This window comes from Ovis canadensis, chromosome 12, assembly GCF_042477335.2.
Source record: "Ovis canadensis isolate MfBH-ARS-UI-01 breed Bighorn chromosome 12, ARS-UI_OviCan_v2, whole genome shotgun sequence".
Lineage (NCBI taxonomy): Eukaryota > Metazoa > Chordata > Mammalia > Artiodactyla > Bovidae > Ovis > Ovis canadensis.
In genome coordinates, this window is record NC_091256.1 from 74,522,875 (window position 1) to 74,539,007 (window position 16,133).

The following is a 16,133-nucleotide window of genomic DNA, read 5'->3' on the forward strand; positions in this document are numbered from 1 at the left end:
CTGCAATCCAGCAGCTGTCAGCTCCCACCACTCCCTACAGTGACTAAGGATGCAACAAAAATTTAAAGAAAAGATGCAGGCCCCGATAGCTGAGATGCATATGAAAGGGATGAGTTCAGTGAGCCCTGACTCTTTCATCTTCCCAGACATAGACGAGCCCTAAATTCCTTGAGATAGCTGATTTTCCTTAATTAACAATAATCTTCGATGTTCAGACTATCTGCCTCCTTTGTTACAAACTTCTATACAACCTGACTCCCTTCCCCACCCTCCTCCTTGCTTCCCTTCCTTCCCTTTCCCCCCACCACACCCTCACTCCCACCCCCACCTCCAGAGCAGCTTCTTCGGGGCTACCTGAGATGCTGCCTCCTGTCTCAAATTTCAGGTTATGAGCTTTTTTTTTTTTTTTTTTTTTTTTAGTTGGCAAGGCTGTCCTAGAATTACTGAAGTGTCAGAGAGATTCCAGGAAATGGCTGTCTGGGAAGGCTTCACTTAAGAAGGTGATGGTTTTGCTAGATTTTCAAGAGGCTTTTTGAGGAGGGCATTCTCCTCCACAGCTCTCAAGCTCTAATTTTTAAAAACAAATAAAAGGAAAAAGACATTCCAAGCAGAGAAAAACAGCAGGTGGGTAAGGGCCACCTGGGCAGGGGGGGAAGTCATTCAGAGGGCCTTGTGTCAGGTCAGAGTGAGCCTTGTATGTCATCCTGAGAGCTGGACTCTCTCAGGGTCAAAGGAGAGCCACTGAAGGGCTTGAATGCAGGCACGAAGTGCTCTGATCACTGCTTTATGGCTAAAGACTGGCACAGCGGGGACAGGCGAAGCACAGGTGTCCATGATCAGACCCAAAGGCTCAGGAACGGCACCCCAGAAAGACCCCTGGGCCAGCTTTTGAAAGTTGCTTCCCTAGGCTGATGAAGGAGGCTGTAGGTAGCTGTGATGAGAGTAGGCAACACAGCAGGGAGGTGGGCCAGGAGGCAGAAGCCAGGAGGCTTGAATAGTAGGGTGAGTGCGGGAACCATGAACGATTTGTTTTCAAAGGGCAGGTGAGGGAGCAGAGGCCAGAGAAGGATGGGCGGCCCACTCAAGGAGGGCTTTGGGTGCTAAGCCAAAGCCTGAAGTGCTGGGGGGAGGAACTGAGTGGGTGAGTTTAAAGATGCTGGAGACTTCTTGCTGGCTGCAAGATTCCCAGGAACTCTCTTAAACACTCTGAGAACCAATACAATAGGGGTCGTGTGTGTGGTCTGAGCCTGACACCTGAAAGACCAAGAGCCATTGGTCTCCAAGGCCAGCCAAGAGTCTTCTTTTTCTCTAACGAGTATCTACCACCTTGCGGCTGCACCATGGGCTTCAAGACCATCCTGTATGTGAAGAAGGGCTAGGAGAGGGCGACAAGCCTTGAGGATGGACTTACTGGAAGAGGAGCCTGCCAGGACCCACCTCAGTCCCTGGAAGTCCATCTGCCCCCGTTCATTCCTCTACCATTCGCCGGCCACACCCACCATTTCCTACTGGCACCCACACATGCACGCTCAGTCATTTGATCGTGTCTGACTCTTGGCAACCCCATACACAGTAGCCCACAGATCTCCACTGTCCATGGGATTTCCCAGGCAAGAATATCAGAGTGGGTTTCCATTTCCTCCTCCATGGGATCTTCCCAATCCAGGATCTCAACCCGAGTCTCCTGCATTGGTAGGCAGGTTCTTTACCACTGAGCCACCTGGGAAGCCTAGACTGAATCAGAAAATACACATTTGTGCCCTTGTCTGAACTTACCCAGAATCCCCATCCACCATTAACTGAGGCCACCTACAGTTACAGCTATTTTTGGTTTTCTGGCAGGCATGCAGGAGGCACTAGATACAACAAATGCATGTTTTTTAAAAAAAAAAAAAAAGAAAGACAAAAAGGTGGAAGGAAAGTAATGGGGACAAGGTTCCTGACTCTCTGGGTACCATCTTTTTTCTTCCCTCATGGATCATATCCCTTGACCATCTCTCACAGACTGGACTTCCCACCCACCCCCACCCCGCCTAGGTTTAATTGTATTCAGATCTCATCTCTGCCCCTCTCTCAAACCGGCTTCCCTGGGCATGTTCCCCCAGACCCCACTCCTGGGAGCTTCAGTCTCCCCGTCTGTATCATAGAGTTATCACAACTACCTCACAGAGCTGTCATTGAACTAAATGAGATCAGGGCCTGCCCTGGTGTTTGTTCCCATCTTCCTTTCTGGCCTTTAACCTCAGAATCCCTCCTGGCATCACACTCACAACTGCCCCTTAGATCTGGGCTTCAAATGTGATTCCATGGGCTTTTCTACTTAATGCGCCTGAAGTCTGGTCACTTTACTCAGACTAACAACGCTGCTGCTGCTAAGTCACTTCAGTTGTGTCCGACTCTGTGTGACCCCATAGACAGCAGCCCACCAGGCTCCCCCGTCCCTGGGATTTTCCAGGCAAGAACACTGGAGTGGGGTGCCACTGCTTTCTCTGAAAACTAACAATGAGGGGAAAATAAAAGTCAATATAAGGCCTAGATTTTTATATAAACAGATAATTCAACTTAGAGAAGAATTTGGGGAGAACAAGGAGGTGACAAGGAGGTCAGAGGAAGAGCAGTTTTGATCCTTGCAAGCCTAACGCCAAGTTCTTTCTAACCCAGCACAAACTGCTCATTCTCTTCCCTGGGAATGGAGTAGTTCCAAGCATCAAGTAGCTACCCAAAGTTCATCTCAGAGATGTCTATGAAATTATAAGGAATGCTAATTCCTTGAATTCATAGTGAAATGAAAGTCATTCAGTCATGTCAACTCTTTGTGACCCCATGGACTATACAGTCCATGGAATTCTCCAGGCCAGAGTACTGGAGTGGGTAGCTTTTTCCTCCTCCAGGGGATTTTCCCAACCCAGGAATCAAACCCAGGTCTCCCGCATTGCAGGTGGATTCTTTACCAACTGAGTGAGGGAAGCCCAAAAGTACACTAATGCAAATTGGAAATGGGCAAAGGTGAAAATGGCATGGAAGTGCCCCCCCTACAGCCCCTGCAACTGATAATGTGCAGCTACTTGGCCAGGGGGAGCCACCCCTTGCTGTTCTAAGAACCAGGAATGGCTCATGCTGGGTCAGGTGGACAGAGGAGTGGGCTCTGCAATGATAGCTGAGCCAGGTCCAACTGTTACCAGCCAGGATTCTTGGCCTTCCCCAATCAATAGAAATTGACTGGAGGCCAGACAAGAAATTCAGGTGTGGCTCAACTGGGGCCCCTGCTGCAGCAGCGGGGAGCGAGAGCAAACAGGTTCCCTTGCTTGCTCACTCCCTGAGGAGAGGAGTGGGGAGCTGGTTCCTTTGTGAAGGGAGGGTAGAGTGTTGTTCAAGGCTTAGGCAGGAGGGGTAGCCTAGATGTTCTGTCCACCCCTTAGCTGGTGTTGTGTGCAGGGGGTCTGCACGGTACCCTATTTTTGCTCTAGGCTGCTCAAAACTGGCAGTTGTGTATTTTGGTCTCTTTGTATCTTTTGAGTACAGAATTTGCCCCAGCTATGCATGCACGGGGCTCTTTTGTATTGTAAAATACAGTTCCTTTGTATTTTGTTGCTGAAGGAGATGTGTATCCAGGTACAAGCATTGCAGCCTTGCTGCAAATGGTCCCAGGTCCCAGGCTAGGCTCACCATCAATAGGACACAACAGCTTGACATGAGCTGGGTCGTCAGGAGCTGAAGGAAGTTACCATCCTGGAGGCCACCGTTATACTTGGGCCTTGGACGTGCACCTCTGCCCATATACCAGCAAGCTTCCCCGTGTGTCCTGTGACATTTCTGGAGACCAGCTCTCCCACAAGGCACCCCCAACCCTGAGCACTTCCCTTCCCTCTTCCCCCGACCACACAGCCCTTGCAGACAGGATTGATCTCACATTTGGGTTTTATTTTTATTTCACAATAAAATAACATGCTGCAATAGGAAAACGGGGATTGAATAAGTACATCATTCACATCTAGGAAACCAGCTCCCGTGGTCAACAATAAATAAATATTTAAACGGCGAGGAGTTCCTGGCGGGCGCCAAGAGGTTCCCAGCACTTCAAGAGGTAGCGTCTGCTGGAAAGAGGGAGACAGCCAGGCTACCAGCTCCTGTGGATTTTCCAGGAGAGGCAGACGCACAAATAACAATAAATAACAATAGCAACAACACAACAACAGCAATAAAAAATAATGTGCCATGACCATTGTCTCAAAACCAACAATATGTTAGGCTTAAATACTTTTCTCCTGGAGGAGCTCCTAGCGCAGAGAGAACAGTGTGGATTCCCTGGGGGCAAGAGGGGCTGCCTGGTTAATTCACCTCCCCAGCCCAGCTGGGGCAGAAGTCCCACCAGGGAATGGGTGTTTGGTGATGCCCTGGGGTGACAAGCAGGTTCTGATTTCCCCTAGTCCTGCTCTTCCCAGCAGCCTCTCTCCACCCCAGTTTCATTCCCGGCTTCTACAGGCTATCCAAGTTCATCGAGGTCCCTGCCTCATTTCTCATCAACACCCAATGAGTACACCCCAACAAGCTATAGGAAAGAAACACAAGGTTCCCCTTCCATCCTGGGGAATCTCTTTTTCCCTGTTCTCATCCTCACAAAAATAAAATATTAGCTTGATTTAAACAGGACTTTCTGGAACTGCCATGAGGTTTGTCTCCCAGGAGCCCTTTCCCCCTTGTTTCACCCTGCCCAGCATAAGGGCTGGACTAGTCGCTCACCAAGAGGCCCCACATCTTGCTCCAGGCAGCTCAGAGCTAAGAGGGGACACATCCCAGCAAGAGGCTCTCAGCAGGTCCTGCTCACAGGTGGACCCAGTGGCACACATGGAGTCAGAGGCCCCCGCAAGAACCCACCAAGAGCACCAAGGTTCATTTCGCATGGGCAAGATGGCCTGTTTTCGGGGCTCTCTACTGATTTGGAGAGGGGCTTGAAAGCCAGTTTTTGAGGTAAATATCTCATTCGGGGCAAGCATCACATCGGTACTCTGGCCTTGACAAGACTGCCAGGCTGGACACTGCCAGGTTGAGAGGTGCAAGCTAGGCAACCCCCCAACCCCGCCATAGCCCAGAGGCAGGTGAGGAGGACAGGATGAGAAGACTCCACCATCCATGGCTCCCTTCATGCCCAGGACAGTCTGGAAATTAGGAAAACAGGTCAACCATTCGACAGGCAAAACTGGCTAAGCTGGTTGTCTTTCTCTCCCTCATTTTCAAGTTCCCCTTTATCCATGCATTTCGCAAAGCCCCCTGGAAATATCCCTTGTCCTGTTGAGAATGGCCAGAGCCAATGATGACTCTTGCACCATCATTCTTCCCCCCCTTAAAAGCCCCACACAGCCCTCATCTTCAGCCCTGGCCCACAGGTCCTAGAAGTGGGGTGACCCTCTCACGCACGGAATTCAGTCCCAAGGATCTGGAGGTGAGGGTGTCACCGGGTCAGCTTTTTCCTTCGCTGTCCTCTCTTGCTTTGCAGAACCTGCCTCCCCCAAGGGGACAGCACCTTGGGGGTGGGTGACTCAATCTCTCTGCCCGGCTGGCTCCTTCCAGGCCCTGAGGCTCAGGTGTGCGAGGCCTCAGCTGGGCTGCCGCTGGACGGGGAGGCAGAGGCGGCCATGGCTTGGGTGGCCAGGTCCCGGTAAGCGGGGGACTTCAGGAAGCGCGGGTAGGAGTCCTTCTCCATCAGGGCTCGCACCTTCCGCTGCGCCGCGTCGAAGCATGCAGCCGTGGCGGCCTGCAGGTTCGTCCTGGTCAGCTCCCTGGTCTCGTGGTCTATATTCACCTGTGGGAAGGAGCACAAGCACGTGGGTGAGTGGGGGGCTCAGAGCCAGGGTGAGGGGACTGGCAGGCCTGGGAAGACTGGCGGGGGGCAGTGGAAGGAGCACTGGGTTCTGAACCAGGAACTGGGGCTCTGCTGAGTTGACCATCAGTGGGCTTTTCAGCTCTGGGCCTGTCCTCCCTACTACTCTCCACTCTCTCAGAACCACCCAGGAGATGTTAAGAATGGGCACAGATCCACCCTCTTTTCACCTGTTTCTCTGTGACAACCCAGGTTTGAGTCATCACCACCTCTCTCCTAGGCTACTGCCAGCACCTGCTATTGGGTCTCTCTCTCCTCCCCTGAACCCCAGGGTCTGTTCTCCACCTAGCAGCAAAGACAGCCTTACAAAGCACAAGCCAGTTTGCTAGCAGTTCTGTTGTTCCCCATCACTCCGAGAAAAGGCCGACATGGGTGCTGAGCCCACAAGGCTACCGGGGCCAGCACCTGGCCGCCTGCCACCTGTGTGACATCACCTCCCACTCTCTCTCACTTCCCGCTCCACACGGGCCCACTTGCTGGCCTGTGAGCACAAAGGCACTCTCTGATCTTTGTATTTTCTCTTTCCTGTGTCTCATCCTCCGACCCTGTACCCTGGTCCTCCCTCTCATAGCCTGCTTTCTTTTTATCAGAGCACAGAGCACCCCCTGGCAATAATTATTTAATTGGTTACTGTCATCTTCTCTCACTGGGGTAGAGGTTTTGTGTTCACTGCCATATCCTTGAGGACTATAAATGTGCCTTGCATGTAACTGGTGCCCAACATATCTTCATGGGAGAAATAAAAATGCTCAGAAAATAAATACAATATAAGATACAAAGACAAGCCATTACTTCCTTCTCTCCAAGAGGTGGCATCATATTCCTTATCAAACACGGTGGAGGCCAGAGGGAAGGTTGAAAGGGTCACCAACCACAGACCTGAGTGACTGAGTCAGGTTATCCTACGATGACCTGTCTCCACACTTGTGTTAAGTATTCTGAGTCTCTAAAAAGGGCTTAGTTTACAAAGGTAGGTGTGGACAGAAGCCAAAACCCCTGGCCAACCCCTCCAGTCCCAGTGATATCTGAGGGTAACGGTACCCAGGGGTGGCCTGGAGCCTGGCTTTTTTGATCTCCAGCCTCCTGTGTCAGATAAGGCCACTCTGCTTCTAAACCTGGCCCTTCCCTTACTGGCCCCTGATCATCCCCAGTTCTCAGTGGGGAGGGAGCAGGCAGGGTCTGCAGGATCCCTGGAACGTGTCATGGCTCTGACCTCTTTGGGGGCTTCACCGCAGATGAACTCCTCAAAGATCCGGTGAGCCCGGGATGCCAGCTTGGTAGCAGACCGGAGCTTCTTGAACTCCTCACAGGCCAGCCAGAACTCCAGGTTCTCCTCACTGAACTCTGTCTTCAGGAAGGCGTGGAAGGCGGCCACTCCATCTGGGGTTGCAGGGAGAGAGGAAGAGACAGGTCAGACAGCGGGGACAGCCAGCCGGGAATAAAAGAAGAAGAGACAGCAATTGTAGTTAAGGGCTCTATTTTGGGGATGTAATTTTCTCAAACAAGGACCTGCCTTTGTATTCTGGATAGAGGCTGACACAGTAGGGGATTATTATTACTATTATTTTGCCCACATTCTCAGCATCCTCAGGCTGGCTCTGCAGCACATGGGTACCCATGTGCCACCCGTGTGCCATCCACAGACAGACACAACAGACACAACTCACTTTTACTGCTCAGCAGCAAGTCAAATGACTCTTTCCATCCCAGCACGTCTTCTGAGAAGTTTTTGCTAAAAAAAAAGGGGGGGGGGCAAGATTTTAATTTAAAAAACAACAACAACAAACTAATACATAGCACAAATCCTAGCCAGAACTCTGAAGTTGTATAATCCACACGGAGGCTTGCTCAGTAAAACTACCGGAGCTGACTCCTCAAACTCCCCAACTTTTTGCTGAGGTTTAGGGAAAAGGTTGAGTTTTCTAGAGGACAATCTAGTAACCAGAAACCAGAGCAGGGACCTTCCAGCCCTCAGTAAATATCTAAGATTGTGTTTTTGCTGTCCAAAATTCCTCCGATTCCCCTCTCAGTTTGTTCTGTACACTTTCTCAAGGAAATGAGGGTCTCCTGAATAGAGATTATGCCTACCCACAACCCCAGAGTCCAGCACAGCACCTGCCACAGTTGATGGTCAATATAACAGGGCTTCCCAGTAAGCTGCATGCAAGTAGCAGCAGAGTCCAGTGGCCTTGGGCCCTGCCCTTGCCCTCGTCACACATGCAATGGCATCTCCAGACGGGAGAATCTAGTAACTAGACATTCCAACCCTGGGTATCTTCATTTGTTGGTGGACTTAGAAGGCTGGAGCCATCCACCCAGTCACCCATGAGCCAGACAGCCATAGCAGACCAGCAAGAAGTTCCATTACAATCTCTAGGAAGAGGTCACCAAGGTCCACGATGGTATGTCCTAATTTCTCCTAGTGTTTTCCTTCTCAGGGCTCCCTTCCTAAATCTGGCTCCTTCCCTCTAGGGGCTCCAGGCTGGTTGGCGGGACTTACCCCTCTTTGCTGTGTTTACTGCCCCACTCGAACTTGCCAACATTCCCAGTATCAGAGCCCAGTTCTGACTTATGAAGAAAGATCCCCAGCCGTGTCTTGAATTCTTTGGCTCTGGAAGGCAAAGCATGAGCTCGTGAGGATTCTCCCCTTGCTCAGCCAGGGCAGAGAGATCCATGAAGTCCCAGAAGAGTACAGGTTTGTGCCACCCAAATTCCAAGCCTGAGGGTTTCTGGGAACCCACAGCTGTTCCCAGGGCTTACGCTTCACCTCTCTCATCAGTATCATGAGCCCAGAAACAATGACTGCAATATCTGAGCCGTGACTGGACTGTCTTTCAGTTTGGGGGTTTGCAGTATAGCAAACATAGGCTTTTTCCCCACTTAAGTCACACTTTTTGTGCCTGTTGATTTAGCAGAAGGCAATTCAGTACTCTCTAGGCTTGCCACAGATATTTTCGGAGCTGCGTGGAAGCTGATTTCTGCCTTCATCTTTACTTTTTCCTTCCCAGCCACCGGCTCCAGCAAAGATTGGAGTGGGTGTGTAGCACCCTGGGAAGTGGGGACATCCCTCACTGAGGGCCTGAAAAACAGTTCCCTGTATTTCCAGGATCAGAGGAGGCCATGCCCTTAAATCTATAACTTAGAATGAAAACCAAGTGCTTAAGAAACTGGGGAAGACTCAGTTTTGCCTGGCGATGCCACCGCAGTCTTCCTGCAGTAGGTCACCTGAGCAGAACCACCACTTGTCAGAGGAATGACGGGGAATGGCAGTAAACAGTGGTCCCCCTGCCTCCCTTCGCTTTGCCTTCTCGGTTCCCGTCACCCGTCCTTCCCTGAGAATCTAAGAGAGGCATCTGAGAACGTGGAACCAAGTTGACCTCTGCCTCTGAAGTCACTTTCATCCTGTTCTCCAAACCACACAGGTCTGCAAGCCTGCCGCTTCACTCCCTAAGGTTGGTGGGACTTGCTCTTCTTCCCCCAGGCAACTGGACAAGCTGCTCTTACCTCTCCAGGCAGGAGGTGGGGAAGGCGGCCAGGGTGCGACACATGGCTACGGATGCAGGGCAGCACGTCTTGGGGACGATGGTAGCGGGCTCCAGCGGGCACCGCAGAACGCGAAGACAGAAGAACGGCGACCAGCGCCTGTCTGGGTTTACTATACGAGATTCGCGGAGCCAGCGGCTTTTATTCCCTTGTAGGGGGCGGAGAGGCTGCGCGCCGCCAACCAATCGGAGAGCGGTACTCAGCGCGGGCGAAGGCGGAGGCGGGGCCTGGAGCTCGACCGGGCGGGGCGCCGGGCCCAGGATGCGCTCTCGCCGGGTGCAACCTTCGCCCCGCGGGGGTGCTCACGGGGCTGCCCCCTCCTCCGAGCGGCCGCCGGCGTGGGGAGGGAGAAGCGGCAGAGAAGTCACACGGAGATAAGACGCGCGCACCCAGTTTAGTAGGGAAAAAAAAAAAAAAAACACCGCCGGCCGCTAGTAAAAGCAGGAAACCAACTCAGCGATGCCAGGAGAATTTGCGTAGGGGTGGTGGATAGGGGAGGTACACCTGGTGTTGATCACAGCTCAAGCCTGAGCCTGTTCGGCCCTAACGACCCGAGCACAGGGTGCAAGCCCGACAGCACAGCCCCATGGTTATACTGATAACTTCCACTTACTGTGTTCTTACCCAGATGGTCTTGGGTCAACCAAGTAAGCCCTTCGTCATCATCACCTCATTTTATAGATGAAGAAACTTGAGTCAGAACGTTTAAAAGACTTGCCCAAGAACAGAGTTAGAAACAGCAGACAAAAAGTGCGGGTGGGGGTGGGGGGCGGGGGCGGGGAGGTGGGTGCTGGCTTTATTGAGCATCTACTATGTGCTTGTTACTAAGACTCAGGTTGAATAATTTGCTCAAAGTCACACAATGAGTATTCTGCCGGAATTCAAATATGAACTTACCATACTTTTTCTGCTGGTCCTCTTCAAATCCCAACACTTCAGTAACTAATGAGTGATCCTGCCTTTAAGCAGTTGTTAGCTAGTTCAGCATCTTCATCTCTGAGATACAGGTAATAAATACCCTGCCTCTCTCCCCAGTTTCCCCGTTTCCTGATGCTTCCCTTTGGGATTGCTACTAAGAGGCTGCACGTGAGGGCTTCCCCGGTGGCTCAGTGTTAAAGCATCCACCTGCAATGCAATGCAAAACAGGCTGCTCCTGAGTGTAAGATCTAGATTTTTCAGTTTCAAATCTGGGCTCCTGCATTTACTGATGGGAGACCTTAGGCAAGCTTCTTAACCATTCCATGCCTCTGTCTCTAGAGTAAATCATTCCTTGTCTCTAGAATAAATCATGCACTTATTTCATAAAGTTGTTGTGAGAACTAAATACATTTAATTCTTAGTTTGAATTCCCTAGGAAACAGGAAACTCGGTTCCTCTGAGGCAGAGACTCACTGGGGAGAGTTCTGGGAACTAAGAGGGTGGGAGGGAAACAGGGCCGGGCAGAGGGAGGAAGCAAATGCCGAAATGGGTCCCAGGGGATGCTCTGGAGTGGGATGGCCCTTCTGAGCAGTCCCCCACTGAAGCAAGGGGACGGGCCTTTGCACCCCATGTTACCGGTTCGTTGGACTACCTCATTTAAAACCAGGCAATTCCCTCTGTCAAGGCAGCAACTGAGAGAGACTGCTGTGAGCCTGCAGCAGCCAGCACCCTGGGGAATGGGGATCTGGTCCCAGAAGGAAATCTGGGAGACGCAGCACCTGTGACCACACCCAGAAGGTGCTTGGGACAGCGTTCAACTCGTAGTCAGCACTCAGTCAGCCTTCACTCTCAGATTTACTTAGTAGGGATACAAGGGTTGCTAGACAAAAAGGATAAGGCTCAATAGCACGGTTTTTGTGACTCTGGGAGTTTAGGTGTTAATTTCACAAAGGGCATTTGAGAGTTGCTATTTCTCAATGAGGCCTGGAAGTAAAGGGTCGGAAAAGAGAGGACACAGGAGAAGAGATCTCCCCTGACAGAACCCATGAGAAGGCCCAGAAAAGCTGGTCAGGGAGGGAAAGGCGAAAAACCACAGAGGGGAAGAGGGGAGGAAGGCTGTGAAACAAGGCATGACCACAGGAAATGATGCCCAAATCAGAACCACGTGGGAGGATCTTAGAGCAGTTTCCTTTTTGAAGGCAGCGCCTGCGGGAGCTGACCCAGGAAGTCAAAAGCTGATTCACTTTGAAGCCAGAGATGAGCCCTCCCCAGCTCCCCAGCCCATTAGAGGCTTGGTTCCGGGAGCGCAGGCTTAGAGGCAGCAGTGCCATCTTAGGTGCGGGATCCGCCTGCACCCGGTCTTGCCCGCCTTAGCTCTTGTTCTGCCTCTCTCACAAGTCCGGGGCCAGACTGGTGTGGGGCAGGGCAATGGGCAAGGCGTGGGAGGAGGCCACGGAAGGAGGCCTTTGTGAACGTCTGCTGCTCAGCACGGTCCTTGGTCCACACGATGACGCATTAACTGGGATGATGGCTATTTTTTCACCTGGTGCCACCCCTGCCCCAGTGCACACTTTTATCACACAGCTGCCGAATGGGGATGTGGGTGGTGTCTGGGATAGCTTTTCTCCAAGCAATAAAGGTGAGTTTATGGATGGATTGTACCCTCGGTCTTATCCTCAGTAGTGCCACGTTGGAATCAGCATGGATATGGCCGCATGACAACAAGAATAGTGGTTAGGCAGAAAACCTCTTCAAACCTTCCTGTTCTTTCTGTATCCCCATGAATAGGCCAAAGGAGCTTTTAAGTGTCCATTCTGCAGACAACAAAACGGCAGTGGTTAAGACATTTAGTTAAGGGCACTGGAGCTGAAAACAGCTGAACCCTGGGCCCAGTGTCCAGATTCCTGAGCTAGTACTTTTTCATTCAGCAAAGAAAGTGAAAGAGACAAAGGGATTGATGCATGGTGCGCAGAAGGGCGAATCCAGGAGCACAAAGCTCCCTGCTCAAGATGAAGAGCCCTCTCCGAGCTCGACCTGCCTCCAGTTGCCATGGTTACCCCTTCAGTTTCCAGGCAGAAAGTTTTTGAAGTTCACGGTTTATCCCAAATTCTCTTCCCAGCAGGTAGGTCGGTTCATGTCTGCAATTTCAGTAATGACTAAACAGTTGCTGTCAATCCAGCAAGTTGAGCTCGCCTTTGAATTGCACTGGCTTTGACAGAACCTGACCTCATTTTTGCCCTGTGAGCCCAGAGCAGATGCACTCTCTTTAATGGAGACTGCACAGACACAGCTTTGCACCTGGGTCATCTGGGGTCAGGATTCAACATCCACAAGGTCGCAGCCACATGGCCGTCCATCTCTTTCAGCTCTCCCTGACCATTCTTTCCAAGGCGACTGAGGTCTAGACAGGACCTTTGTCTACTGAAAGTGGTTAGAGGAAATGAAAACACTTGGTTTCTGAAGGACCCTCCAATCCCAGTTCTACTCATTTTTTTTTTTTCAAACTTTTCATTTTGTATTGCGGTATAGCCAATTAACGATGCTGTGGTAATTTCAGGTGAACAGCAAAGAGACTCAGCCATACATGTACATGGATCCATTTTCCCCCACCCACCCCCACCCACACACACACCCATCCAGGCTGGCACGTAACACTGAGCAGAGTTCCATGTGCTGTACAGTAGGTCCTTGTTGGTTATCCATTTTAAATATAGCAGTGTGTACATGACCTTCCCAAACTCCCTGTCCCTTCCCCCAGGCAACCATAAGTTCCTCTTCTGAGTCTGTGAGTCTCCTTCTTATTTGTAAGTAAGTTCATTTGTATCATTTCTTGTTTCAGATTCTACATATAAGGGATGTCATGCGCTGTTTCTCCTCTGACTTACTTCACTCAGGCTGACACAGTCTGGGTCCGTCCATGTTGCTGCAAATGGCATTATGTCATTCCTTTTAATGGCATTCCTTTAAGATTTATTTTTAAACTAATTTACACAGATTGAGATGCAGCTAGCATATAGTAAATGCACAGATCTTAAGTGTTCAGCTCATGAGTTTTGATGAATGTAGACACCCACGTAGCCATCATTCACCATGCCAGCTTGCCGGATGGCATTTTACCTAAGAGCCAATCAAGCTATGGAACACTTCCATCATCCTAGAAACCTTCATGCTCCTTCCAGCCAACCTCCCACCACACCCCACATCAGAGGCAAACACTAGTCTGAGGCCTACAACCACAGGACTTGTGTTCACCTGAGTCTGTTATTTTTGAGGCTGGGCTCAAGTGCTCTCTCATCTCTGGAACTTTCTCCTCCCTATGTTGTCCTGAACTCAGAATTGATTCCCAGTCTGTTTGCTCTGTGAGCTCCTGGAGGGCAGGGGTCATGGTCTTGGTCCTCTTTTTATCTTCAGCTCCTGGCAGCATGCCTGGTTTGGTGTGTATTCTATGAATGTTGGCTGGCTGGCTTCTGTATCAACAAAGGTCATAATAGCTAACATTTATTGAACACTACCTGTGTGCCAGGCTCTGTTCTATGTGCTTTCTTTCCCCTGAACTATCTGCAGTTCTCGTAATTACCCCATAAAGCAGGTTCTATCTTGTCCTCATTTTACATTTGAGTAAACCCTGGAAGAGGTGTGTTAAGTCACTTGCTGCCCTCACACAGCTAGCGAGTGGTCAAGCTGGGTTTTGCTCTTAGCCCAACTCCAGATCCTGAGTTCCTAACATACACCATCCCATCTGTGTGTGATGTTTTCTAGAGCTCAGAATTCATCACTGTGAGATGAATGAAGCAGAGGCTTGGGAAGAATGTTACCCTTCGTCTTCTGTCTTCCGTGGTTTTCTCTCCTGTATCCTCCTCCTACCCATCTTCCTTGCTCCCCATTCTTCCCACCATTCACACTTCCCACTTTCTTTTTTCTTTTTTTTCGCCCTCGGCTGTGTGTCATCACTGGCTCTGGACTTGTTTGCTGCTTCTGTCCTTTGTGTGTGTGATTCCCACGTGTGACTGCCGAGGCACCTTTCTCTGCTAAAGTCCCTCAGCTAACACCTGGGCTTTTATTATCTTTTCAGGAAAGCTCATTTCAGCTTCCTTGCCCCGCCTCCCTTCCCAGCGATGCCTCCCCAGCCCTCTTTGCTCATGAGGACCCTGGCTCCTACCTTGGAGAGAACCCAGGGGTGGCTTTCAAGGGAGGCAGATCTCCAGTTCCCATTTGGGCTATGTGGGCCTTGGGGAGGCCTTTGTTCCTCTTCACCCTCCTGCTGGTAGATGGAGCCCCCAGATGCGTTCTCGTGGTTTCATGCGGCCCGTGGCCCTTTACAGGCCCTGCACTTGCCGCTGTGTGGTGTGCTGCACTCAGAGGGGCCTGCCTGCCTGGCTGTGATGATTTGCTTTACCCCACACTTCTGCCAGACTGCCTGCCTGTCTCTGAACCCTGCATTCTCTCAGTGCCTGGGGTCCCCCTGCAGTGTGCTATTCTAGACCCCTCCCTGTGGGGCCTGTGCTTGCATGTGGATGCGTTCCCTAAAGTACCAAACAAATCAGTGGCCATAGATGAGCCCCATCTCACCCTACTACTACCAGTTCCGAAATAGGAGGGTTCCCTAAGCACCCTGGGTTTCTGTCTTCCTCTTTCTCACCATCCCCCTTTGCACTTTTGTCACAAGTGTCATTTTTTCTGAGAGCATCTCACTTCCACACGCTGAATCTTAGAAACAAAGTTCTATCAAATTCCGGATTGTTCTCACTTGATAATTTTCCAAGGCCCTAAGAAACCACTTAGAATAAAAGATTTGTTGTTGTTCCTATTTAGTTGCTTTGCAACCCCATGGACTGCAGCATGCCAGGCTCCTCTGTCCTCCACTGTCTCCCGGAGTTTGCTCAAATTCATGTCCATTGAGTCAGTGATGCTACCTAACCATCTAATCTCTGCCACCCCCTTTTGCCTTCAATGTTTTGCCTTCTACTTTTGCCCTCAATCTTTCCCAGCATCAGGGTTTTTTCCAATAGTCAGCTCTTCGCATCAGATGGCCAAAGGATTGGAGCTTCAGCTTTAGCATCAATCCTTCCCATGAATATTCAGGGTTGATATCCCTCAGGATTGACTGTTTTGTTCTCCTTGCAGTCCAAAGGACTCTCAAGAGTCCTCTCCAGCACTACAGTTTGAAAGCATCAGTTCTTCAGTGCTCAGCCTTCTTTATAGTCCAGCTCTCACATCTGTACATGACTACTGGAAAAACCATAGCTTTGGCTACACAGACCTTTGTGGGTAAAATGATGTCTCTGCTTTTTAATATGCTGTCTAGGTTGGTCATAGCTTTACTTCCAAGGATCAAACATCTTTTAATTTCATGGCTGCAGTCACCATCTGCAGTGATTTTGGAGCCCAAGATATAAAATCTGTCACTGTTTCCATTGTTTCCCCATCTATTTGGCATGAAGTGATGGGAGCCGATGCCATGATCTTAGTTTTTTGAATGTTGAGTTTCAAGCCAGCTTTTCACTCTCCTCTTTCACTCTCATCAAGAGGCTCTTTAGTTCCTCTTCACTTTCTGCCATTAGAGTAGTACCATCTGAATAATAAAAGATCTGAGGGTGGAAAAAAGTGAAGCCTGGGATTAGCAAATGGCTGAAAAGGGAGGTTTATGCTTCCAATTCCCTGTTCTTTTCTGGGCTGAGGAGTGAAGACTTGGATTCCAGACCTGCGATGTGAGGCAGGAAACAAGCACCAAGGGAATCTGACAGGAGCCTGGTTGGGGAGGAGAGGGGGGTCCTGGCCAACTGGCTCCCTCTAT

The 16,133-nt window shown here is 50.5% G+C and overlaps 1 protein-coding gene across 1 annotated transcript; it reads right to left on the reverse strand.

The window, feature by feature from the left end:
* Positions 1-3,900: 3,900 nt before the first annotated feature.
* On the reverse strand, positions 3,901-9,532 carry RGS16 (regulator of G protein signaling 16). The gene is made up of 5 exons (XM_069544936.1): positions 9,383-9,532; positions 8,379-8,489; positions 7,546-7,610; positions 7,092-7,258; positions 3,901-5,800 (listed from the first exon to the last, which is right to left on the reverse strand). Exons 1-5 carry the CDS (start codon positions 9,424-9,426, stop codon positions 5,579-5,581), a joined length of 609 nt encoding a protein of 202 aa, XP_069401037.1. The 5' UTR covers positions 9,427-9,532; the 3' UTR covers positions 3,901-5,578.
* Between the last annotated feature and the right edge of the window lie 6,601 nt (positions 9,533-16,133).

What these genes read in the sequence shown, in the direction of transcription:
- RGS16 (XM_069544936.1), bottom strand. Translation starts at nt 9,426, where the DNA reads ATGTGTCGCACCCTGGCCGCCTTCCCCACCTCCTGCCTGGAGAG. An exon ending in CCCACCTCCTGCCTGGAGAG is followed by an intron (nt 8,490 to 9,382) that starts GTAAGAGCAGCT and finishes TTTGCCTTCCAG; the next exon opens with AGCCAAAGAATTCAAGACAC. An exon ending in GCGGTGAAGCCCCCAAAGAG is followed by an intron (nt 5,801 to 7,091) that starts GTCAGAGCCATG and finishes TCCTTCCCACAG; the next exon opens with GTGAATATAGACCACGAGAC.